This window comes from Cervus canadensis, chromosome 18 (genome assembly GCF_019320065.1).
Source record: "Cervus canadensis isolate Bull #8, Minnesota chromosome 18, ASM1932006v1, whole genome shotgun sequence".
Classification (NCBI taxonomy): Eukaryota; Metazoa; Chordata; class Mammalia; order Artiodactyla; family Cervidae; genus Cervus; species Cervus canadensis.
In genome coordinates, this window is record NC_057403.1 from 61,209,048 (window position 1) to 61,234,888 (window position 25,841).

Here is a 25,841-nt window from a genome sequence, read left to right on the forward strand (position 1 = left end):
ATAAAAACCTTACAAGGGTTGTAACAGAAGATAGACATATTGTATCTGTCTTTCTACTTTCCCAGCAATCAACTTCGTATTATATGTACCGTGATGTACGCAGGCCTAAGAACACATTAATCAAAAGGCCTCTGATTTAATAGGTGAGAAACAGATGGGAAGTTGTCAAAACTCTGCTATAAATGTGCCGTTGAGTCACATAACTCTTCGGTATTACAGAGGAAGAGTCTAAATTGGAGGAAAACAGTCGGTAGAGATACCCAGCCCCCTGGTTTTTAGCGAATACATTCACATGGATCAACACAATCAAAACAAGAAATTCCACTCCCACCCCTCTCCTGGTCATCAGAATTTTGAATAGAGAGGCCTGTTAAATAAATGAGACAGGAGGCAAATTTGACAGCCTTATTCTCTTCCATAAGTGGAACATAATTTTTCTCTGAAACCATAGCCTTTTATAGCAATAAAACCATTGCTTTCATTTCCACCTTGAATTTCAGCTGACTGAAGAGCCTGATCAGTAAATTGTTTTCCTCAAAGACGACATGATATACAAGCTAATGAAATTAATTATGGTTGGCCAGACAGCAGGACAGCAAGAAGATCACTAGGAGACCTGAATTTGTGTATCAGGCATGGGTCTGCACTCTTAAGAAAGTCAGCTGAAATCTGAGCCTCTATTTCCAAATTTGAAAAAAAAAAAAAAAAGGTGGGCAGGGGGAGAATATAGGAAGCAATATATTAAGTCTGAAATTCTATCATTTTAGCCACACAGTCTTGGCTATTAGAAATTTAAGATTATTATCCGGGCAAATCTGTTAACCTAGCCTCTGCTGGACTCTGCTTTTATTATTCAGCAGAACCATTCATCCTTTCTTGTAGGGAATCAATGGCATGGGTGAAGCAGCTCATCTCTAGCTGAGTAGCTGTCAAAAGAGCTGGACAATAAACCTACTTGAAGCCTTTGTCTCTTTGCCTTTTGGGTCACCCTTAGAGGGACTTCCCTATCATTTAGCATCCTCTGGGTCATGACGAACACATTGTGTTCTTTCAAGGTCTCTTAAGGTGTTGTAAGAAATCCAAGGCCACAGTGCATGTCGGCTGCTAAAGGGCAGCTCAGAGAAAGGTCTCCTTTTGAAATTCTAAAATTTCCATATTATGATAGTTTCTGCAAGTGAGTTCACTTTCAATAAAAAGTGCTACAAAGATGAAGCTATGCAGATGCTGCACTTATCAGTAATTGAGATGTCCAGGGCAAAGGAGAGACAATGAAAGCATCACAGTGGATTCTGGGTGATGGACATGAGGGCCCAACACCCAGGCTCCAGTTCTCATGCATTTTACTAACAGAGGAATCTCTGCAAACTGTTATACTGTTCTTTTGGACATGATCATGGTATCCAATGTTTCTACAAATACCTGTTTAGAAATTACAACTATAAAAGACAAAGGCTTCATTATGCGTAATTCAGTGTTCTGTGATTTATTAAATTGGTTTTTCCCACTGGTCTGTAAGCTCTACTAGAAGAACGATAGATTCTAATTTGCAGGCCATACCACCTCTAGTGTGTGGCTGGGCACAACGTGCAGAAAAAGATACTCGTTACTGAAGGGATAAATGAATGAGCGAATAGAACCAAAGCAATGCCCAGATTAGAGCACAGTCTTCCAGGTGATCTGTGTGATTCTCTGGTGGCTCTGAGACTTTCACTGTCTTTTAGCTGCTTTCAAACTTTGGAAATAGTAGACATCTGATGCAACTGCAAAATAATGCTAAGGCTGAAACTATGAAGGGTATGAGACCTCCCACTTGCAAGCTAGCAAGTTATCTTGCCTTCTATGTGCCCACTAAAGTTGCACCATGAGAGAGGGACCCCCAAAATATGAGACTTGGAGCTTACAGAGGATGGCTGGCACACCTCCATCCCTCCTAAGAGTGAGAAAGGACTCTGGAACGCAACAAATCTTCTCCAAGGAGAAGGCGGGCAAGTCCTTGGGTGTTTATCACTCTTAGAAGGTAGGCAAGTAAATCTGGAGGAGATAAGCTTTGAGTTTCTCCAGAGAAGTCCACTATCTCTAACTTATAAGACATATTTATATTAAATTATCCTTTAACACAGACTTACTTTTTTGTTGTCATTATTTGTTTTGCTTAGCAAGCCAGCCATTGTTTCTTTACAACAAATAATTCCTGTCTACAGGCCGGCAAATTCTACCTGCTAGAGGCTGTCTGGGTTCCTCTGCTGTGGAAGCAGCTGGTTTTGCCTCCACTGGCACAGTTATTTCATTATTACTGATGTAGAGATATGTCTGTTCTTTGAAACTTCTTACAACTGGCTATTACATCTTACCAGTTGCCTCATTAGTAAAGTGAAAGTGAAAGTTGCTCAGTTGTGTCCAACTCTTTGTGACCCTATGGACTATACATCCATGGAATTCTCCAGGCCAGAATATTGGAGTGGGTAGCTGTTCCCATCTCTAAGCGATCTTCCAAACCCAGGGATCGAATCTGGGTTTCTACATTGCAGGAAGATTCTTTACCAGCCAAGCCATCAGGGAAGCCCCCTCATTAGTAAGGTTAAACATTAAATAAAATCTTCAAAACAGGTTTAGCTTTTATTTTTATATCTGTGTAAGAGTCATGATTTAATTTTTTTGAAAACTATCCTTTACCAAATGCAAAGAGAGCTGTCAAGGTAAGGAAACACAGGGAAATGAGTAAAGAGAGAGAGCAGAAAAATCTATGAAATTAATATATATGCTAAAACACTGAAAGGCATTTTAGGTCTACTGGTGTAGACCTGAAGTGATTTCTCTCCCTGAAGTGATTTCTAATATATAGACTGTATGTTAAGCAACTGAGTAATTAAGAACTTGATTTATCTTGGGCTGACTGCTATTTTTTAATGTGATAACAGTGTTAAAAAAAAAATGCTGTTTAAGCAACACAGTTGCAGAGTGTGTATTCCTTCAGGATTAATAGCTGTGGGTGATAGAGGTGATAAAGACTGTAAGAACAGGCCGGAAGTGCTGTGTTAAGGAAAGCTGAGAGATAAAAAGCAGCTAGCATCCGGGAGCAAAACTGGATGTAAACAAGGCTGCATTTAAATAACGGTAGTTAGTTATTAACTCTCACAGCTATTAGGAAGGTCTTTATTGTTGAAATCCCTGGAGTAAAGATAGTTTTGCTGTCTTAAGTCTCACACTCTCCAGCCTTCTCATGAAAGGGTCTCAAGAGTCCTTATCTCGGAATCACATGGGGAGCTTGCAGTTTAATAGAGCAGAGACCCAGGCCTTGGTCTCTAAACTTACTGAGTCAGTGAAACTAAATCCAGGAGTCTTGGAAGTGGGTGCCCGGGAAAAGGTGAGCTTAAGCCACAGAATTATCATTTCCGCAAAACTTTGAAAGTCACAGCTGTACCGCTTATCACTTTCTCCACACTGAAATGATGTCCTCACAGCGTAATGTTTGATGAGACATTTCTTACATAAAGCTATTTCAATATAGAAAAGGCTTTCATGAAGAAAAAGAAGAAAAAGTCCTGTACATTACAACAGAGATAGCCACTGGGATTCATATAATCCTAAAAAATTTTTAATTTTATTTAGAAGACTGTTTAGAAAAAATTTTCAGACTTTTAAGTTTTGGAAATTATCCATTCAAAAGAGATTTTCTTTGTATGTTTTAGCTTGTAATGGTTAAAGAAATTTAAATCCATGTGGATTCATCTGTTGGATAGTAATTCTAGACTAAGAATCTTTTCTTTAGTTACACATTCGAAAACTACCAATCCAGCCTTTTGTCTTGCCTTCATAATTGGTATACCTGATTGCTATACCTTGAGGATAGGTAATTGGTTACAGGCAATGAGACGCTGATAGAATGTAGCCTTTTCTAGCCGAAACATTTTCAGGCTGGGAGAAGAGACCAAGGTTTCAGCTCTTGATCTATCCCTAATGATATTCCTCAGCCTGCCTCCCTGAACTTCCCTGAGTCTTGCTTTTCTCATTTGCAAAACCAGATCAATAAGGAAAGTCTCAAGTTGTAACATGTATTTTTCACTGACTTGTTACATTCTGGGACTGTCACTTTTGTTTGAATATATTTCAACATTCTGGAGCTTTTGAAAACACTTTGCTGTCTCCTAACTGGATTATCTGTATCTCTGTCCTTCACTGCTTGCTCTTCAGAGGGTTTTAAGCTTTCTGAATGTCCTCTTTCTCATCTATACTTTTTGATAACCTTGCTAAAGCACCTCAAGTGACTAAAATAGCATTAGTAATGCAATATAATAAGGTAAATGCTGATTTAATAGAAAATAAAATAATTCATTCAGTAAAATGAAATTAATAATTTCCATACCATTGAGATGGTCATGAAAAATGCACATGGCCTATAAATTACTAAAGTAGTATGCATAAAAAACCATAATATAGCCAATGCACGTATGTGTATCAGAGTCTCCTCATTTATGAATTTGCCTACTCACTAAAATTTATTTGAATCCCCAAATCAGTTCTTGAGGCTTTCCTGCGTGTCTACAGATACAAAGCAAAAAAAAAAAAAAAAAAAGAAGAAGTTGCCCAATATGAATTTCAGTTGCCCAGCTGAAGTTGAACAGAACCAGGTTGTGACTCCTTGCTTCAGCTCTCATCCTGTAAACACGTATTCTATTTGTCCCATGTTCTTCGCTGATTTCACTCTTTACATTGGCCTCCAAGCAAAGAACTAGAGTGCTGTCCAGGATTCTAAGCACAAGAAGGCTATGTTGTGCCTCCTGGGAATACAAGGGATAGACACGCTTCCTTCAGGTATGAGTTCTGGTGCTGTTGGTTGTGAGTTCAATGTTAATGAATTAACTATGCATTAAATAAGGTGTCTTTAATCTGAAACGCAAGTGAAACAAGGTTATGTATTGATTAGTTGAGAATACTGTGACCAGAGGCGTGCAGGAACTTTGAAAGTGAAAATCGTTCAGTCGTGTCTCACTCTTTGCTACCCCATGGTCTATACAGTCCATGGAATTCTCCAGGCCAGAATACTGGAATGGGTAGTCTTTCCCTTCTCCAGGGGATCTGGCCAACCCAGGTATCGAACCCAGGTCTCCCACATTGCAAGCAGATTCTTTACCAGCTGATCCACAAGGGAAGCTCAAGAATACTGGTTACCTAGTCTGACTGCAATTCCCTGGGAACAATGGTCCAGTATTCATAAATCCAGGTGACTGTGGTTACTTTGTAGAACATAACTACCATGGATAATGAGAATTTTGTGTGCATGTGGTATTTCTAAGAGCTTTCAAGTATACAGATACTTAGCAACTTTGAGGTGTCTGAACCGCAGAATCAAAACTTCATAAAGCAAGTGCATGGGCATAGTTCAGCGTCCTTTGTGGCAACACAGGATTCACAGGAATGCAGTGACAGTTTGTTGAATCTCACTCAAAACCCACATTAAACAGAAAAAAATCAAAAAGTTATTTGACACCTGAATTCATATTGTTCATCTGCAAAATTTTCCTTTTCTGTCTGTGAAGTCTTCTCACACTTATGTTTAATTCTCACAAATAGAGCAGGCTGTTCTGTAAAGTTTGAAAACCGTAAGTCTAAAACAGCTACGCCCAAACCTGGCTCCACAGTAAGTATCAAATGGGAAGGTTTTTAAAAATATTGATTTTGATGTCTCACCCTAACCCTCCTGCCTCAGGGTGCTGCCTGGGAATCTGTACTGTGGAGAGCAGGGAATTTTGTTGATGGGATAAACATGTAAGAATCGTTAGCTATGTTAGGTTACTTTGGCATGTGGAGCAGTGCTATGGTCTGAATGTTTGTGCACCCCACCAAAATTCATATGTTGAATCACTCACCCCAAAGGTAATGTGCTTAGCACGTGGCACCTCTGGGAGGTCATGAGGTCAAGAGGGAGGTGTTCTCATGAATGGGATTAGTGCTCTTACAAAAGAGACCCTGCAGAACCCCTTCTATCACCATCACATGATGGTATAAGAAGTCTTAAATCTGGAAGAGAGCTCTCATCTGACAATGCTGGCGCCATGATCTTGGGCTTCCCATGCTCTAAAACTGTGAGAAATAAATTTCTGTTGTTTATAAGGTATCTGATCTACAGTATTCTGCTATAGCTGCCCAAACAGGCTAAGATAGGCAGTGTTCTCAACAATGGTAGGGCAAACTGAAGCCCCCTGGTTATGTTATACGAAACATCTCTAAAGACACATTCTATAGTAATTTTCCAAAATATCTGTGGTCAAGATTTGCCACTACCCTTTAGCTTTTAGAATTACACTTTAATACAAAGGAACTGTTGCTCCCATATTCAACTGCCTTCTCAATATTTCGTGAATGTGTAACAGACATCTCAAATTTAAAGTGTGTAAAACTGAGCTCATCTTTCCCCTCAAACCTCTCTGACCACATCTCAGATCATGGCAACTTAATCACTCCAATTGCCGAAGCCAAAAATGTGGTGTTATTTTTTAGTTCCCTTTGTTTTCTCATTCCTCACACATATTCAGTGAGAAAATTGAATCTCCGTCCACCATCTACATTGTATGATCCAGTGCAGATGACTTTCCTGGCTCTTACCTGGATTATTAATTACTTAAACTCAGTCTCCAAACAGGCTTCTTAACTCCTATACTCCTATTATACATATACATATTATTCATATGCATGTACATATTTGGTATATACCTACATTTATATATATATGTGTGTGTGTGTATATATATATATATATATATATTTGTATGAATATATCTTCTAACTCCTTTCTACCTCTGCTCCTAGACAGGCATTTCCCAACACAGAAGCAAACATGATCCTATTAAAGAAAGCCAGGTGGCATCTACCATTGGTTAAAACTCCCCATGGTCTTCTGAACTCACTCAGGGTAAAACCCAGGGCCCCGACACCCTGTGAGGACCCCTGGCCCTTCCTCTCCTGCCCCCGCCACTTGATTACTTCTTGCTCTCCTGTACCTGAAGCTCGCTCACCGCACTCCAGCCACACTTGATCTGCTGCTGCTTTCTGAACACACACGCAACACTCTCTCAGGACTTGGCATTTATTTCCTCGGCCCAGAAGGCTCTTTCCTTAGATATTCACTGCCAGATTTTAAGTAGTAAATCCTCCTCTACCCTGCCTCCTGCTTCAATTCAATATTTCCTTTTTCTGTTTATTTTGCTCCATGAAATGCTGACCTCCTGACACAGTGCTATCCAATGTAAACTTTTTGCAATGATGGAATAGGTGGCTATGCAGTAGTTAAACTGTGGCTAGTGAGACTGAGGAAATGGCTTTTAATTTAATCTTATTGTAATGAATCAATTCAGATTTGTACAACTTGTCTCAAACTGTTTAGTTATATTAATTTCAATTAAATGTAAATCTAACTAGTGGCTACTACACTGGAGAGCACAAATCATCTAGAATCCATTTGTGTTTGACGATGAAGGGATCAAGTCTTTGTTACAATATTTACACACAGTTTCACCCAGCAGGTGGCTCAGTGGGTAGAGAATCTGCCTGCAATACAGGAGACACAGGAGACGCAGGTTTAATCCCTGCACTGGGAAGATCAGGGCAACCCACTCCAGTGTGCTTGCCTGGACAATTCCATGGACAGAGGAGCCTGGCAGGCTATAGTCCATAGTGTCGCAAAGAGTCGGACATGGCTGAAGTGACTGAGCACATACAGGTTGAAAAAACCATCTTTCCTTCACTGTGCATGAATGCTACCTTTGCAATGAATCAGCTGTCCATATATGAGTGAGTCTATTTACAGATTCTCTATCTTCTGTCATTGGTCCTTTCAGTTTTCCTTCTGTCAATCACAAGCTGTTTTACTCAACTGGTCAGCATAATGTCTATATTATAGCTGGTAGACTTGAGTCCTCCAACTTTACTCTTTAAGATTGATTTAATTCTTCTGGCCCCTTCAAAATTGCTGCTAAAGTTTAGAGTCTGCTTGTCAAGTTTCACCAAAACAACTATGAAAGTGCTAGTCATTTAGTTGTGTCCAACTGTTTGATCCCATGGATTGTGTAGCCTGCCAGGCTCCTCTGTCCATGGAATTCTCCAGGCAAGAATGCTGGAGTGGGTTGCCATTTCCTACTTCAGGGGATATTTCCAACCAGGGGATCAAACCCAGGTCTCCTGCATTGCAGGTGGATTTGTTACCATCTGAGGCACCAGGAAAGCCCAATTATACCAACCAACAAACACCCTGTTGAAATTTTAACTAAGGTTTGCACTCAGTACCAAGTTGGGAAAAACTGACATTTACATCACCATATTGAGTTTTATAATCAATGAAAATTTTATATTTCTCCACTTTTTTAGGACTTAATTTATCTCAATAGTATTTTACAATTATCAGTGTAAAAGCTATGCATAACTTTCTTTAGATTTATTACCATGTATTTGAGATTTTTGATGCTACTAAAAATAGAATCTTCTAAAATTTCATTTTAAATACTTATTGCTGATATACAGAAATAAAATTAACTTTTACTTTAACTAGATATCTAGCAATCATTCTGAATTTTAATACTCTGGATATTGTTCAGAAAACTCTCAGTACATAACCTGGTCATCTACAAACAATGAGAGTCATAGTTTTTCTTTCCTAGTATGTAAGTTGTTCACTTTTTTCTCTTGCTTTCTTGCACTGGCTAGGACCTCCAAAAATAACGGTGAACAGAGTGATCATAGCAGGCATCCTTGCATTAATGTTGGTGACAGGGGTAAAATTTTCAGTACTTCACAAAAATCTGTGATATGTACTGTAGGTTTTTTTAATGGGTCCTCTTTAACAAATTAAGAAGATTTCCTTCTACTGGTAATTTACTGAGCTTTCATTTTCTTTTTATCATGAATGGATGCTGCATTGAATCAAACACATTTTCCAACACTATTAATTCCTATATAAGTTTATGTAAGTAAGGAATAAAATTCGTTCCTACCCAAAGTTAAGAAAATATTTTCAAAGCTTTCACATGCATCAATCTTTTTTCTTTCATTATTATTATTTAAAATATTTTTCAGCTTTATTTATGTTGGCAAAATTGTGTATATTTAATGTATATAATGTGATGGTTTCATATAAATACACACTATGAAATGCTCACCATAAACAACCTAATTAACATTCATTACCACCCTTGGTCACAATTTTTTCTCTTTTCATCCCCCTACTCCTCTCCCATCAGACAATAACCTGTTTGTTCTCTGTATCTAGGAGCCTGTTACTCTTTTGTTATGTTTGTTCATTTGTCTTCCAGATTCTACATACAAGGGAAATCATATGTATGTATCAATCTTCTCAGAGGAATAAAGTCTATCCTTTTTGGATTGGGACTTAATAAGATACAATTATTATTAGATATTCTACACAGATAACACATGCATAGAAAATAATGACATTTTAAATCACTGGCATTAAATTATTTTTTTAAAGTTTGACTTTAAGTCCTTTTACTGAACAATATACATTTTAATCAAGTTGGAAATTACATCAACTTCTTATTGTTTCATTCTAATTTTGTGTTTAAAGTGTTCATGCAAATTTAACTCTGAAATGAAAGTTGATTAACTCACCAGTCATATTGCAATATAGAAGAAATGGTTCAAGGGGACCACTTCCATCTGCATCTATGTAGTAAAACCCTGAATTATTTCCTTTATGCTTATAGGCTTCACATGACTGCTCGTAGATAGCTGTTAAAAAAAAAAAAGTGAAAGTGTCATCATAAGTGAAATAGTATAAAATTAATCCCTTAAATTTTAGTTTGGACACAAAATATTCCAAGTCTTGAAATTTAGTTTACACATTACTGACCAGGAGAAAACGTAATACATACTTTAAGACAAAACTCATTTTTTAAACAAATATGGATGAAAGAAGATTAGATAGATAAAAGAAAGAATGGGATTGTATTTTATGGCATTTCATGTTATTACTAAAGGAATACAAGATTATTCATTTAAAATGAAAATTTAGTTTATTTTTACATTTAGGTAAAACAACAAAATAGAAGGTAGGTGTTTTAAATGCTAAGATTCTTATAATGTGACCTCCATTTTGCACATCCATCCAAATGGATCTTTCAACAACCACTTTGGAATTTCTAATTCTAGTATCACCTTGTAAAAACCTAACATCTGAAGCACAATAATGTAATCTCCTTAGATAAGCTGTGTTATCCAAAAATTAAGCAACAGAAAAGCTCCAAATAATGCTGCAACTAGCCGCCTTTCTCACATAAATCTATAGATAAAATCTTTTTTCCCCATAAAACAAGTATGATTTACAAAGCTTCTTGTGAATAATTTAAAAAGTAATTTACAAAAGAAACTTTTTCTAACGCTCTGTAACGAGAATTTAAGATAATTAAAATTCAAAGCAAAAGAAATACTTATATAAGATATGCCCTCAGTTGGTCTAAATATGTTTTGATCCATAACTGGATACTTTTAATTTTACAATTATATATTTGCCATGTACAAGGTTTGATATTAGCAACTCTATATGATGCACTCACTTCACTGAACACTTGGCCAATTGTAATGGTGATTTCCATCAAGTTTTTAATTTTGTGGAATGAGAAATAAACCATCCCCTGAATGTCCTTCCTTGATCTAGTCTAAATTTTTCAAAACTATGTTAATGAGTTTTTAGACAATATGAAATACTGTAACTAATTTTTCTTAGCGTTACAGAGATTTCAGATAAACATACAAATTTACTTCTCTACTCCTCCACAATTCCTTGTCTGTTTTGCTCCTATTGCATATTACATAGGGAGAGATATAAGATGGATTGTTTTCTAGGCACATTTGCATTTTATGCAGTGAAATGGGCATGTGAAAGGGTTAATTGATATATTTCTGTACGCTCATACATGTGTTGACAAATTGCCTGAAAGAGGCTGGGATGCACACGTAACTGCCATGAGGGCTGGTATTGGATGGGACATACAACTGTGAGTACCTTTGCTTTATGTGTATTACTTCACTTTTTAACATGACTGTTTAAAATATTATTTTCTAGTAAAATCTTTTAAAAGACTCCATTGCTGACCTGCCCTCTACTCAAGCTAATGATGGTGATGACTTCATTATAGCCAGGTTTGTTTTCTTGGCCCCGTTTATCAGAATGGTTTTTGGCAAAAAATTTTGACTCCTACCTGCTCAAGAACCTAATAAGTGAATTCAATGATTGGATCAAGTTGTGGGCTAGCGATGAAAATAGTTATTTATCATCTAATTTTTTTTGGCTCAGAGATGTTTGTGCTTATATTTAGATTCAGTCACAGCTAACAGTTGAAAATAAACAATTAGTTAAAACACATTCAATTAGCTTTGTGTTTTGAATTAGTTGCTGTAATTGGGATGATGGCGGGTATGAAAAATTAAAATACACTGTCATTCTGCTACTGGTGATCCAGGGTAAGAAAGTTGGCCTGGCTTTAGCAACAGCAGATGTCCTTTCTGATCTTACAAGGCATTCCAGTCCACACAAGTTGACTGTGGAAGCGTGAGGGTGAGCCCGGGAGCTCCCCACCCCAACTCATGCCCTCTCCAGCTCTGAGTCAGGACTTCCGAGGGTCCCTCGTGGGGCCTCCGGGGCTGGGAGCCCAGAGTTCCAATCTCAGCTCTGGCAGGAGTACAAAGCAGTTCACAGTGACAAGAAGGGAGACAGGAGACTGAGGACTCCACCTAAGGCCCTTGCCTGAAGTCACGGCTGCATGTCAGAGGACTAGGAGTTAAGTTGCTCACAAAGTCAGCAATAATAATGAAAAAAAAATGAGAAGAAAAAAAAAATGGGCATTTGTGCTGAACAAGTGGATAAGAAAATGACGTGAGTCTTAACACCACACACACATTTTTACCAGAAAAGAACGCACAGCTTCTAAAACAGCAAAAGAAGATTGGTTGTGGTCCCAGCCTCTGGAGTATAATTACAAACGTCCACATGCTCACTGTGTCTCAACTATTTCAGGAGCTTTGGGCAAGGTGATTAATCTCTCTCTGCTACCTAGTGAGCTAGAGATGATAACAATACCCACCTACTAAGGTGATCATCAGAAGGAACTGAGCTGGGACATACAAAATACTAGAGCAGTGCCTGGCACTTAGAAAACACTCAATGAAACTATTATGATTAATATCATTTCCACCATCCTTATTAACAGAGTTGCAAGAGAATTTAAGGGCTTCCCAGGTGGCTCAGTGGTGAAGAATCCACCTGCCAATACAGGAGAAGTGGGTTTGACCCCTGGGTTGGGAAGATCCCCTGGAGAAGGGAAGGGCAACCCACTCCAGTGCTCTTGCCTGGGAAACCCCATGGACAGAGGAGCCTGGAAGGCTATGGTCCATGGGGTTGCAAAGTGTTGGACATGACTGGGCGACTAAGAGACTTCAGGGATTACCTGTTTGGCACTGTAGTTTATGTTTATCCTTAGCTACCTTTTTTTCTACATGTATTTTCCCCTTGCTGGCTCTCCTACTCTTTTCGGTCTCATGTGTTTCTATAAGCTACCTTGACTACTTTATGAAAAGAAGTGTGGATTAAAAATAAACTGAAGGCTAAGTTTCAGGGTTGTGCACACATGGACATATAAACATACACAACAAAGAAAAGGACATGAATGGGGATGGGGACAGAGACACGAGCAGGCAGGAGTGTTAGGCTTACAGTTGTGGCATGTCGCTCCCCTGTAGCCGGTGTTTGCACAGTTGCAATGGAAGGTGTCCCAGGACTGGGAGCACTCACCGCCGTGTTCACAATAGTTAGGCAAACACCTAAAAGGAGGCGCAGATACAGTTACTACTATTCACCGTGAAATATCACAAAATACTGGTCAATTATACATGATCGTGTGAGAGAAGAATGTTAACAGCAATCTAAAGAGTAAATAGAGCTCTACTAATGGTCATCCCGTGCCTCTCAGGTGGTACAACAGGAGGCGTGGGTTTGATCCCTGGGTCGGGAAGATCCCTGGAGAGGAAATGGCAACCTGCTCCAGCATCCTTGCCTGGAGAATCCCCTGGACAGGGAAGCCTGGCAGGCTACAGTCCCGGGGTCGCAAAGAGTCGGGCACAGCTGAGCACACACAATGGTCATTTCGTCTGTCGTTATGGGATCTTAATCACAGAACTCTAAGTTCATCAGATTTCAGCCAGTTCTCAGGTAGCTGTGACTGTTAATTTTCAACACGTCCTATCATATCATAGCCCTCTTTTCTGTAAGTGACGCAACAGTGATTTAGTATGTTGCCAGAAACATCCATAGTTTACACAAAATAACATTTAATCATACTGATTTACTACGCCGAACATTTAAAGGAAGAGGCTATAAAGAAGGGGGAAGGAGAGAAGGAAGTGGGCGGAGGGGCAGCTCTGTTTCTGGTGCACCCACCAGGAACGCTGAGGACGCACAGTGGGCCCCAGCAGCGGGCCCAACGTCACAGCCGCTCCCAGGACACTTTACATTTTGAAGAGAAATAAGGCAGACTCAACATCTGGCAAGCACTGTGCCACTGACTAGCTTGAGGTAGTTAAATTTCCACATTATCCATGGCTGATTCATGTCAATGTATGGCAAAAACCACTACAATATTGTAAAGTAATTAGCCTCCAACTAATAAAAATAAATGGGGGAAAAAAAAATTTCCACATTAGATCGTAACAGGTTCCTTTTAATCATGTCTTATCTTTGAGAAGCTGGCTGTTCAGTAGCTGACACAAAGTAATGCCATGTGAAATCATGTTGAAAAAGGTTAAGGGCAGCAGTGTTTGATGTGATTCCAAGTTTTGAAAGGTTGTACACTACATTAAAAATAAAGTTAAAATTTTTCTAATTTTACATATATATATAAAAGTAATAAATGTATAAATTACTTTTTCAAAAGGTTTCTAAATTGTTAGGACATAAACACTTGTAAAGTTGCCTGGAACCAAGTAACTATTTAAATGAAAGCATGAGTTGTCCCTTTTGATTTAGAGCACTGAAAAAAAACAACTGAAATGCATAAGGCACCGTGGACAAAAAAAGTTAAAGAGCTTCTGGTATCAACTCAAATCACCCTGATCAAATAATTGATGCTTTTTAGAATTTAAATGGAAAGTTATAATGAGGCCACGGCTTGAAATGCTCTCAGTCACCCCAGAATAAAAAATAAATTACAAAACCTGTCAAGAACATATTCTTGATGAAGTTTCTGCCATCTCCTTTTTAAAAACTAAGATTGGGAACTTCATGTTTTGCTTACAGGATTTTCCCAGTTGTAACATGACCATCACACATGGTGTGGATGACTGAACCTTCCCGCTGGTCCCTGGTAACTATTACCCACTGGGGGTGAGCTCCCTGCTTCTGTGAGAGCCGACCCAGGGTGCCTTGCTGTACGCCTTCCTCCAAATCAGGATTAATGATCCCACGCTGGTGTGGCTCTAACTATGGAGAAGCTCACTGTTATTCCCCACACCAAGCCAATTGAAGTTTATCATCTCAATTCTCCCTTACATATTATCTTTCATTATAGAAAGAACCATTTTATCTACAAATTGAGTTAAATAAGCATATATTCATAGAGAGGAAATGATGTCCTAATACATTACTAAGTTAGATCATAATGATTTTTTTCTACAAATAACATAGTATCTACCAGTGTTCAAAACAGGAGCAACAGACAGTGATACAGTAAATGGTCTTCAGATATAACAGATGTGTGTTTATGTTGACAAAATGTTTCATACAAATAAAAACTTATTTTTAGAACTCAGAATTAATGTATTTGCTCAAAATATATACTGAACATGACTACATGCTGGATTAAGTTTGTCACATTGCTTTATTTTTTTTTTAATCTGGAATTGCCATGACATTTCATTGAACTCAATAATTAAAAATAAACGCCCTGATCAGTGGCAAGATTATTTGGCTACAGTTGCCCATGCCTAAAAACACTTTTAAACTATTAACTATCAACTACTAAATTAAAAGTAACGTCGTCTACAATGAACTTCCAAATCTTGCCCAGTCATGCCCTGCACTGGAATTCCTATCGAAACTACTGGATCATCCTTATACCCTCATCAATACAATGGCTCCAAAACTTTTCCACAGGGGAGTTTCCTTTGCATTTTCCCTGCAGAGAAGATGGTAATGTGTTCTTTTTTTTTTTTTTTCCAGTGGGTTTTGTCATACATTGATATGAATCAGCCATAGATTTACACTTATTCCCCATCCCGATCCCCCCTCCCACCTCCCTCTCCACCCGATTCCTCTGGGTCTTCCCAGTGCACCAGGCCCGAGCACTTGTCTCATGCATCCCACCTGGGCTGGTGATCTGTTTCACCATAGATATACACATGCTGTTCTTTTGAAACATCCCACCCTCACCTTCTCCCACAGAGTTCAAAAGTCTGTTCTGTATTTCTGTGTCTCTTTTTCTGTTTTGCATATAGGGTTATCGTTATCACCTTTCTAAATTCCATATATATGTGTTAGTATGCTGTAATGTTCTTTATCCTTCTGGCTTACTTCACTCTGTATAATGGGCTCCAGCTTCATCCATCTCATTAGGAATGGTTCAAATGAATTCTTTTTAAGGCTGAGTAATATTCCATGGTGTATATGTACCACAGCTTCCTTATCCATTCATCTGCTGATGGGCATCTAGGTTGCTTCCATGTCCTGGCTGTTATAAACAGTGCTGCGATGAACATTGGGGTGCACGTGTCTCTTTCAGATCTGGTTTCCTCAGTGTGTATGCCAGAAGTGGGATTGCTGGGTCATAATGGCAGTTCTATTTTCCAGTTTTTTAAGAAATCTCCACTGTTTTCCATAGCGCTGTACTAGTTTGCATTCCCACCAACAGTGTAAGAGGGTTCCCTTTTCTCCACACCCTCTCCAGCATTTATTGCTTGTAGACTTTTGGATAGCAGCCATCCTGACTGGCGTGTAATGGTACCTCATTGTGGTTTTGATTTGCATTTCTCTAATAATGAGTGATGTTGAGCATCTTTTCATGTGTTTGTTAGCCATCTGTATGTCTTCTTTGGAGAAATGTCTGTTTAGTTCTTTGGCCCATTTTTTGATTGGGTCATTTATTTTTCTGGAATTGAGCTGCAGGAGTTGCTTGTATATTTTTGAGATTAATCCTTTGTCTGTTTCTTCATTTGCTATTATTTTCTCCCAATCTGAGGGCTGTCTTTTCACCTTACTTATAGTTTCCTTTGTAGTGCAAAAGCTTTTAAGTTTCATTAGGTCCCATTTGTTTAGTTTTGCTTTTATTTCCAATATTCTGGGAGGTGGGTCATAGAGGATCTTGCTGTGATTATGTCGGAGAGTGTTTTGCCTATGTTCTCCTCTAGGAGTTTTATAGTTTCTGGTCTTACATTTAGATCTTTAATCCATTTTGAGTTTATTTTTGTGTATGGTGTTAGAAAGTGTTCTAGTTTCATTCTTTTACAAGTGGTTGACCAGTTTTCCCAGCACCACTTGTTAAAGAGGTTGTCTTTTTTCCATTGTATATCCTTGCCTCCTTTGTCAAAGATAAGGTGTCCATAGGTTCGTGGATTTATCTCTGGGCTTTCTATTCTGTTCCATTGATCTATATTTCTGTCTTTGTGCCAGTACCACACTGTCTTGATGACTGTGGCTTTGTAGTAGAGTCTGAAGTCAGGCAGGTTGATTCCTCCCGTTCCATTCTTCTTTCTCAAGATTACTTTGGCTATTCGAGGTTTTTTGTATTTCCATACAAATTGTGAAATTATTTGTTCTAGTTCTGTGAAAAATACCATTGGTAGCTTGATAGGGATTGCATTGAATCTATAGATGGCTTTGGGTAGAATAGCCATTTTGACAATATTGATTCTTCCAATCCAGGAACACGGTATGTTTCTCCATCTGTTTGTGTCCTCTTTGATTTCTTTCATCAGTGTTTTATAGTTTTCTATGTATAGGTCCTTTGTTTCTTTAATGTGTTCTTAAAGGTACACATTAGGACCATGGCAACCAATTAAGTTCCTGTGTCTCTGTAATATTATTCAGCTGTCAGGGAAGCAAAGGCCATCTGACAATGAACCACATAGGTCTCTGGTTTACTGGCCCCTGACGGTTTATGTTACTGTCAGGGTATCCTAAGTGATTGGGTTTAATCATATTTCTGATACATTTATATGTCCTTAAAATTACAGCAGCATCACCATCATCTTTTGGGAACTGGTAGCTATTTGTATATATAAATAATATGGTCATATCTTCTACCTAAATTTTATCACTGGAAATAAGAAGCATAAAACTAAAAGCATATTTTATTTCTAATGTAAATATTATCTATTTCCTGTGGAACAGATGATGGTGATGGTGAGAAAAAGGAGAGAACATGTTTACCTACTAATTATAACATTCTGCCAAAAGCCTGAAAACAGACAAGTCAACATAAAGAGGGGAGACTGCCCCTACCTGTCTGTGATTCCACAGGAGTCTATCTGAAGGTCGCTGAAGTTCCCAAGGGCCCCCCGCTGAACTGAAATCAGATCTACCACCTCGTGATGGATGGAGATGAGTCTCATGCATCCCTGGAACCCACCAAGTGGACTTTTACATTTGGATCCAAAGCTGCTGTCAGGACAACCTGATAAAAACAAAACCACAGTTGGCCAGGGTACATCACAGTGAATCAGGACTCACTCAGTATCTGCACTAAAATAGTTTTATCAGGAAAATAGGCATTTGATTATTAAATTAAAGCAGAGAGGAAAGCCCATTGCAGTCATTATTCATTGGATCTAAATTACAAAGTACAATTTATACAAAGCATTTCTCTTTATTATGAGACCACAGGATTCACAGGAAATGACTGCTGTCTAAGTAATCATGTGCAAGTATACTGACTTGATCCCAGTTTCAGAAATACACAAATCAGCTCCAGGATCCTCACATGTCAGCCAGGAGAGTTAAATTATGCATAACTTAAACCCAGGGACTTAAGTCTTTGGGGATGCAAAAAAAAAAAGGAGCTTAAAGGATGAAAATGTGCACTGTAGATGAGAAAAGATAAATTAGTAATGGTGAAATACCTTTCTGTTGAAGGCTATTTGGAAAAGGAGTTACAATGACTTGGAATAAAATTACAACTATTTATTTAATTAAATACTTTTCATTTGCATGTAAGAGCCACATACACTTGCATTTTAATAAATCATGATGGCTTAATGTCAAAAACATTTCACTGTTTGACTTTATTTATTCTCTGCCGCATAAAAAAATGCTCCACTTACACTGATTTCTTCCTAACATTTATCTAAGACCTGTTTCTAATTATTTAAATAATAAAGAACTATAATATTAACTATTATTGTCTGGGGTTTAATGATGTTCTAACTATTTCTCTATCCAAGTGAAATAAACAATTTTATGGAGTATGAACACATATATTATACTTATGTATTTTTCATTAATCTTTCTTTGCCGTTATGGTTGTCAACCACTATTACAATTTCAAAGAATAAGAAATGAATCAGCAACTTGCTAATTCCTGTACAATCCATGCTAGTTTTCTACCTGGGAGTTTCCATTATAATTAAATATGTTGACTGCGGCTATTTCTCCTTAATGCTTTGTTTTCCCAACAAAATACATTTAACCTGGCAAACGTAAGGCCAGGATTCATATTTAAACTGTTATCAGGCACAGTGAAATATTATACTTTAAGTAATGGAGATGCTGAAATTTAAAATTTAGTGTAGCAAGAAAAGATAATGAAACCTTTGTGAGCATTTATATTGCACATGATTCTATACTCAATTTCAGTGCTTCAAATCCTCCTATGGTCCAGGATACGGTTCCCACAATCTGGATGTGCTTTCTAGATGAATTATTAACCAATTAAGAATGTTAACATAAAAACCGAGAGGATAATAGTTCAATAATATTTGGGGGCAACTACAATATGCCAGGAATATAAACAACTCTGCTAATCTCCTTTTCTCCAGGTGGTGTATCCTGACACATTTCAAACTATTTCAGAATAAAATAAATGGTGCAGTATGCCTCTAGGGGACAAAACTAAGCAAACTCACCATCACAAGGAGAGGTCATGGAATGTCACGGAGTGCACAGCGGTCACATTCCTGGCTACACTGTTTAATAAGCAAGAGATTCTCAAGAACAAAGAAGGGTTCACCCCAGGTTAGCCTCATTAGCCCGTGATAACAGACATCCACAGGTTAATATAATGCAACGGCAGAGACAGGCTCAGCACTGAACCGGTTTGAGATGTAAGTTCTAAAATATGAAGATTTCTGGGGAATACTTCATGCTGAATTAATGGATGGATCCATTACCAGAAGCAGGCAGCATGTTAAGCACCTCTGAGGATGGCAGATACATTATCACTGCATGTACCAGAAGTAAGATGCCGGTCTGACTTCATGGTGGTGTAGCCCCTTCACTAGATGGAGAGCGTCTGATTTATACAAGCGGGAGTGTGAGGATTCTGCACACTGTCTAGAGTTTCTAGCGTGTGCTTCACAGTTATTCCATCGCACAAAGACAGCGTAGGGGAATTCCCAGAAGGTAGACTTTCCTCCATTTAAATCTGGAGGACCCAGATTTAAAATTTATGGTTTATAAATAAAAGATAAAAGCTGACCTCAGTAATTTTTTGGAAAGCATACATTTGAGGAAGGAGAAAGAGTAAACAGTGGTGGCAGAGCGTGGTATTCAGCATGGTGTATGCAGAGCACTGTGAGCCCCGAGCAGCCCGCTCTCCCAATTGTCACCTTCAAGCCTGACACAGAAAACAGATCCAACCAAGGCTGGGGGGACAGACCGCCCTTTGCACAGCGGCAGTGAAGCCAGGTTACAGGTAGACTGACTGCTGATGACGGGGAATTTGCAGTTGAATTTAGAGAGAAACAAAGAAGGATGAATTGGAAGTGTCTCAGAACATGGGCTATTTATTTACTTGAAGACAAACTGGTTACCTGAGAAAAGACTCCCACCTAGATAAAACAGATCCCAGGAATGAAGGGGACTCCCGTCTGCACAGGACAGGTTTCAGCTAGCCAACTGTCAGGTTAGCTCTATGGTGGGAAGCGGAGAGGCTGTTCCCAGGACTGCAGGTGTTCAGTGTTAAAACCAGGGGAGGCTGGTCCCCCCACCACCAGTACCACTCAGGCAACGAGGGCCCCTGAACCAGTCTGCCCTTTAGGGGCCCCTGTTCTAACCTTCCTCCAGCCGTGATTCTGCCCACAGCACTGGGAGGCCTCACAGGGTAAGGTGATGGGCCCACGTGGAACTTCTCCCCTTCAGCCCACTCCCAGAGTCCAGAATTCTCACCCCAAAGACCTACTTGGGTTTCCTGGAGGAGGGACCCCTCCTCCACCAGGTCCTGGAAGAACGAGGCCTGGAGGAGGAGGCAGAACCGTGGCAGCAGGAGGCCCCCTGCTTTTCTCTGGACCAGTGCTCCCAGCCCCGGAAATGTTAGGATGCCCTAGGGTTCACAGGGTGTATATTTATATTTACTGATGAGTAGAATCTCACGCCAGGATTGAACATACTCTAGTACTTAAGGACACCAATTGAGAAGATGATTGAATAAACAGAGATATTGCCTAAGTAAACTTAAGACTGGTTATCTAAATAAAAGCCCTAAAGTTGAAATTTTATTATGGAAGTTTCCACAGTATATTGTTTAGGGACTTAGGAACACCTTAATACACAAAGGGAGGGATAAAAGCCCCATTCATTGGGGAAGATGAAGAGATGCGATGATGGAGGGACAAAGGGATGCTGGTAATGTTATCTTTCCTAGTTTGGAAATGCATGTGCAGATGTGTATTTCTTAAAAATAATAATTTGTATTCTTTAAATTGTGTATATGATGTAAAATGTGAACAAGACAAGGTAACAGGGTAAGAGGTAAATGGCAACTCCCTATGTATCTTTGCAACTCTCTGATAAATCTAAAACATACAAAAATCATGAGTTCATGTAATTAAAATGGTGTGTATCATATGTATCATAATAAAAGCAAGCAAAATTATAGTGCATGTGTGATATATTTTGTTATAAAGTAGTATGGCAGTGTGAATAACAGCCAAAATTTTCTACAAAAAAAAGGTGTCATTAAATCTGAACATGAAGGGTATAAAGTAATTTAAGAATGATGATTCTATTTTCATGGCTTAAACTTCTATGCACTCTATTATTTTTATCATCTTTTTTGCATTATTTAACAAAATGATTGGGTTTTTTCCTTATCTCTTTTGGTGTTTCTCAATCTTCTCTTGATTAAAGTTGTTGTGTACAGATCTTCCTTGCCTTACAGTGTGGTGGCATCTTGATAAACCCATTGTAAATTGAAAATATCCTAAGTCAAAACTATGTTTAATATACCCGACCTACCAAACATAGCTTAGCTTAGCTCCCTTAAATGTGCTCAGCACACTTACGTTAGTCAACAGTTGGGCAAAGTCTACTTTGTAATGAAGCGTTAAATACTCCCCACAATTTATTGAGTACCGCACTGAAAGTGAAAACAGACTGGTTGTACGGGAGCTGAATGGTTTAAGCGTATCTGCTGTTTACCCTGTGATCGTGTGGGAGACGGGGAGCCGTGGCTCACTGCCCCTGCCCAGCATCGTGAGAGAATATTAACATCACCCTACATGTCACGAGTCTGATAAAAGAAAAATATTCAACGTATGGTTTCTACTGAATGTGTATTTCTTCACACCATTGTGTAGCTGAAAAATCCTAACTCAGGAACTGTTTGTATGTCTTACCAGCTATTAAAGGACCATGTTGCTATAGGTTGCCATAAACTCAATCATATATTCCATAACGTTTTATAACAACTTAGTTTATAAATGAACTTATAAATGAACAAATCTTCATAAGGAAGCAATTCTATCTTTTAATATTTTTGGCATTATGCTGCCTTTTATAGCAAAGGATTATGAAGGTTTTTTTCTTTTTGGTTTGTTTGTTCACTCTTAATATAAGATGCATGATTCACGGTCTGTGTACTTTACTGTCAATTCTTGGAAAGGAATTTTGTGTATTATTGATGAATAATGAAGCCTGGGCTTTCAACCAAATTCAAAGGTGATTCCAGACAGAAGTCATGATTACAATTCAAAATAGCAAAAAGAGGAAACACCATAAGTTATGACTATGATTTCTACAGCCTTGCCTTCTGAGGGTGCTGCTCTGTGCTCAGCTGTCTCCACCTTCTCGGGGCCCTTTGGATTGCAGCCCACCAATCCACGGGATTGGGTCCTCTGTCCATGGGCTTTTTTAGGCAAGAATACTGGAATAGGTTGCCATTTCCTTCCCCCAAGTGATCTTCCTGGCCCAGGAATGGAACCTGCATCTCCTGAGAACCTGCCTTGCAGATAGATTCTTTACCAGCTGGTCCATTGGGGAAGCCCTGCCTTTCTAATTAACGTCAAATATTGTCTTATTTTAATTTTGCAGTGATAGAGATTCATTTCCACTTTCAAAGGTTGCTTTTTGAAGCTTTTAGTTTAATCAAACATCCACTAGGCAAGTAAACACTTTTTGTTCTTTTAGAGAGACGTCCTGGGGTTGAAGGCTGGTGCCCTAATTCTATCAAATGTATCAGTGTATTATTATTTAGCAATGAGAAGAGGATTCTGTGGCTAATCAAGTTAGATTATTTGTACATTGGCATAATATTGACCTGCATTGAGCAGTAGAAAAGCAATAAGGATGCTCTAGAAAAGCTAAGAGGCATGAACAGGAAAACACAGTAATGAAATGAGCCCATAAAATCTGAAAAAGATACACATGTAAGGTCCATTCAACATTAGGAAAACATAACAAAATTTAAAAGTAAGAACTGAAGAGCATGGTCTACTTGCAAGCACTCTCATTACAGAAATCATAAGCATAAGTCAGTCCACCTCAAAGAAATACATTTTATGCCATGATTTATCATCATGATCCACTCAACATTTCCATCTTCAAAGAAAGTGAAAAATGATTCCATAATATTGACATTGGTTAAAACATGCTGACTTCAAGATACAGGGGTAGTAACTAAGAACATGACTCAACTGCCCGTATGCAGTGACTGCTTCTCTTACCTCCAAAATAAAAGGTGCCCCCTGAATAAATCTGCTCAGGGCCCTGGGAGGGGGATGCAGAAGCCACTTGGCCGTCGACCATCACACTCAGGTAATTCCTTTTGGCAGATAAGGAGACGGAATGCCACTGTCCATCATTTAATCCAACACCTGGAGGAGATAGAATCAGTTAAAAGAGATATCTAACAGTCAACACTGTAAGCAGTTGGTTAGAAATGGCAATGTACACACCACTCAATCAAGTACAGCACTCTAACAACTCTTAACGAAAGAAAACAAGAAGCAAGAGAGGGGAGGGAATCAGCACCCTCTACATTGTTGTTAGTCGCTCAGTTGTGTCTGACTCTTTGTGACTGCAGCACGCCAGGCTTCCCTGTCCTTCACCATCTCCTGGAGCTTGCTCAAACTCATGCCCGTTGAGTCAGTGATGCCAGCCAGCCATCTCATCCTCTGTCATACCTTCTCCTCCTGCCTTCAATCTTTCCCAGCATCAGAGGCTTTTCTAATGAGTCAGCTCTTTGCATCAGGTGGTCAAAGTATTGGAGCTTCAGCTTCAGCATCAATCCTTCCAACGAATATTCAGGATTTATTTCCTTAAGGATTGACTGGTTGGATCTCCTTGCAGTCCAAGGGACTCTCAAGAGTCTTCTGCAACATCACAGTTCAGAAGCATCAATTCTTCAGCACTCAGCTTTCTTTATGGTCCACATCCATATATGACTACTGGAAAAACCATAGCTTTGATTGAATGGACCTTGGTTGGCAAAGTAATGTCTCTGCTTTTTAATATGTTGTCTAGGTTTGCAATAGCTTTTCTTCCAAGGAGCAAGCATCTTTTAATTTCAAGGCTGCAGTCACCATCTGCAGTGATTTTGGAGCTCAAGGAAATAAAGTCTGTCACTGTTTCCCCATCTATTTCCCATGAAGTGACTGGGACCAGATACCATGATCTTGGTATTTTGAATGCTGAGTTTTAAGCCAGCTTTTTCACTCTCCTCTTTCACTTTCACCAAGAGGCTCTTTAATTCCTCTTCACTTTCTTCCATAAGGGTGGTGTCATCTGCATATCTGAGGTTATTGAAATAATTGGAATATTGAAATACATGGAAATAGTGCATGATTATCTTCATGTCTTGGGGTATCAGTAGAGAGAACAAAATTCTAATTCAAGTTTGGACAATCCTGAATGGTGAAAATCTTTCAATTATTTGGCATGGGCTAATTTTCAGCTTTCATCATGTAATTTACCTTTTAAAAGGAGTGGCTTGGGACAAGCACAGATATTTTCCAAAATTCTAGGTTATACCTAATAAAATGATTTATCTGCTCTTTTACACTTTGGTGTAGTCATCTTTTATGAGTCTAGAATATTTAGCAAAGTATATCGTCAATCATTATAGAAGTATTTAAAGAGATTATAATTAATGATGAAAGTGTACTAGTATAATGGAAATTTAAAACAGCAGTGTGTAAAACCATATTCATAAAGTTGATCATAATTTACAGATTTTGTATTTGCAAATTCAACTACTTGCCATACTATATTGGTAGCCTCCAAATCAATACTCGGGGCACTTTTGGGGTCAGTCGCAGAAATACACAGAGCAGAGAAAAATTCAAGTCAACTGACATGCAAGTTTCCAGCTGAGGTCAAGCAAGGCAAAGCTTCTCGCTTCAGCTCTCCTATGGAAACCTGTCTTCATATTTTTGTGCTTCCTGTTAGTGACTTTGCTGTTTAAAAGGCCCCCTCACACAGTGATAAAGTGTTGTCTAGCATTCCGAAGTGCAAGAAGGCAATGATCTGCCTTAAAGAGAAAAATACATGTGAGAGGTAAGCTTCTTTCAGGCATGAGTTAATGTTGGCCTTGAGTTCAATGCTGGTAATTAACAATAAACATTAAAGAAGGTGTCTTTAAACACAATCATACATATGAGGTTGTGTTGATTGGTAGACAAAAATGTTGTCACTAGAGGCTCACAAGAACCTAACCCTGTATTTCCCCTGGAAACAATGGTTTAGTATTTATTAATTCCATGTCCACAACAACTTAATAGGACGTAACTACTGCAAGTAATGAGAATTAACTCCATATATACAAGTCTAACTATATTCCTGATTTTCTACAAATATGGGAAAGGGCTGAAAGGAAATGCACACAAGCATTAATATTCACAAACAAGAAAATCATGGTTGTTTTTATTCCTAGCTATAATTTTTCTGTATTTTCCAAGTTTATATACATAATAAAAATTGCTACAGTAAAAAATCAAGGTTTCCTTATCACCTATAAAAACAGTCTCTAGACCCTCCGAAGGTGGTCCCTGTGTCATGAATCAAGGAGGCTGTGGAGCCTTTTCCTCTTAAAGGGAATTAAGTCTATAGGGTTCTGTTTTGAATACTCAGCAAACTGGTGAAATCTAAGTCTCTTTGTTGTAGATAAATCAGTAAGGTTTATGTCCACCTAATATTCAACTCTGTATGATTTTGCAGATCAAATTACTAAATAAAAATATAAGTACTCTATTAAAGCTAAAAGTCATGGGCCTCTTTCCTGATATTTTGTGCAATTTCTTTATTTCCCCAGCTATTTCCGGCCACAAGCTTTCAGACAGAAAATTCATGGAAGCTGCTTTAGATGATGAAGCTCTTTGCCCTGGACTCATTTAGCATAGTACAAACTCCACCCTGGGCA

General features: G+C 38.6%; 1 protein-coding gene across 2 annotated transcripts in view; it reads right to left on the reverse strand.

Moving 5' to 3' along the window:
- Positions 1-25,841, reverse strand: part of CNTNAP4 (contactin associated protein family member 4) — a 268,149-nt gene that overhangs the window by 69,680 nt on the left and 172,628 nt on the right. For both annotated transcript variants that reach the window (XM_043434893.1, XM_043434894.1), the window contains 4 exons: positions 23,149-23,298; positions 17,495-17,666; positions 12,719-12,825; positions 9,619-9,738 (listed from right to left, as the gene is read on the reverse strand). In XM_043434893.1, the coding sequence (XP_043290828.1) occupies positions 9,619-9,738; positions 12,719-12,825; positions 17,495-17,666; positions 23,149-23,298 (549 nt within the window). The remainder of the gene's footprint in view (positions 1-9,618; positions 9,739-12,718; positions 12,826-17,494; positions 17,667-23,148; positions 23,299-25,841) is intronic.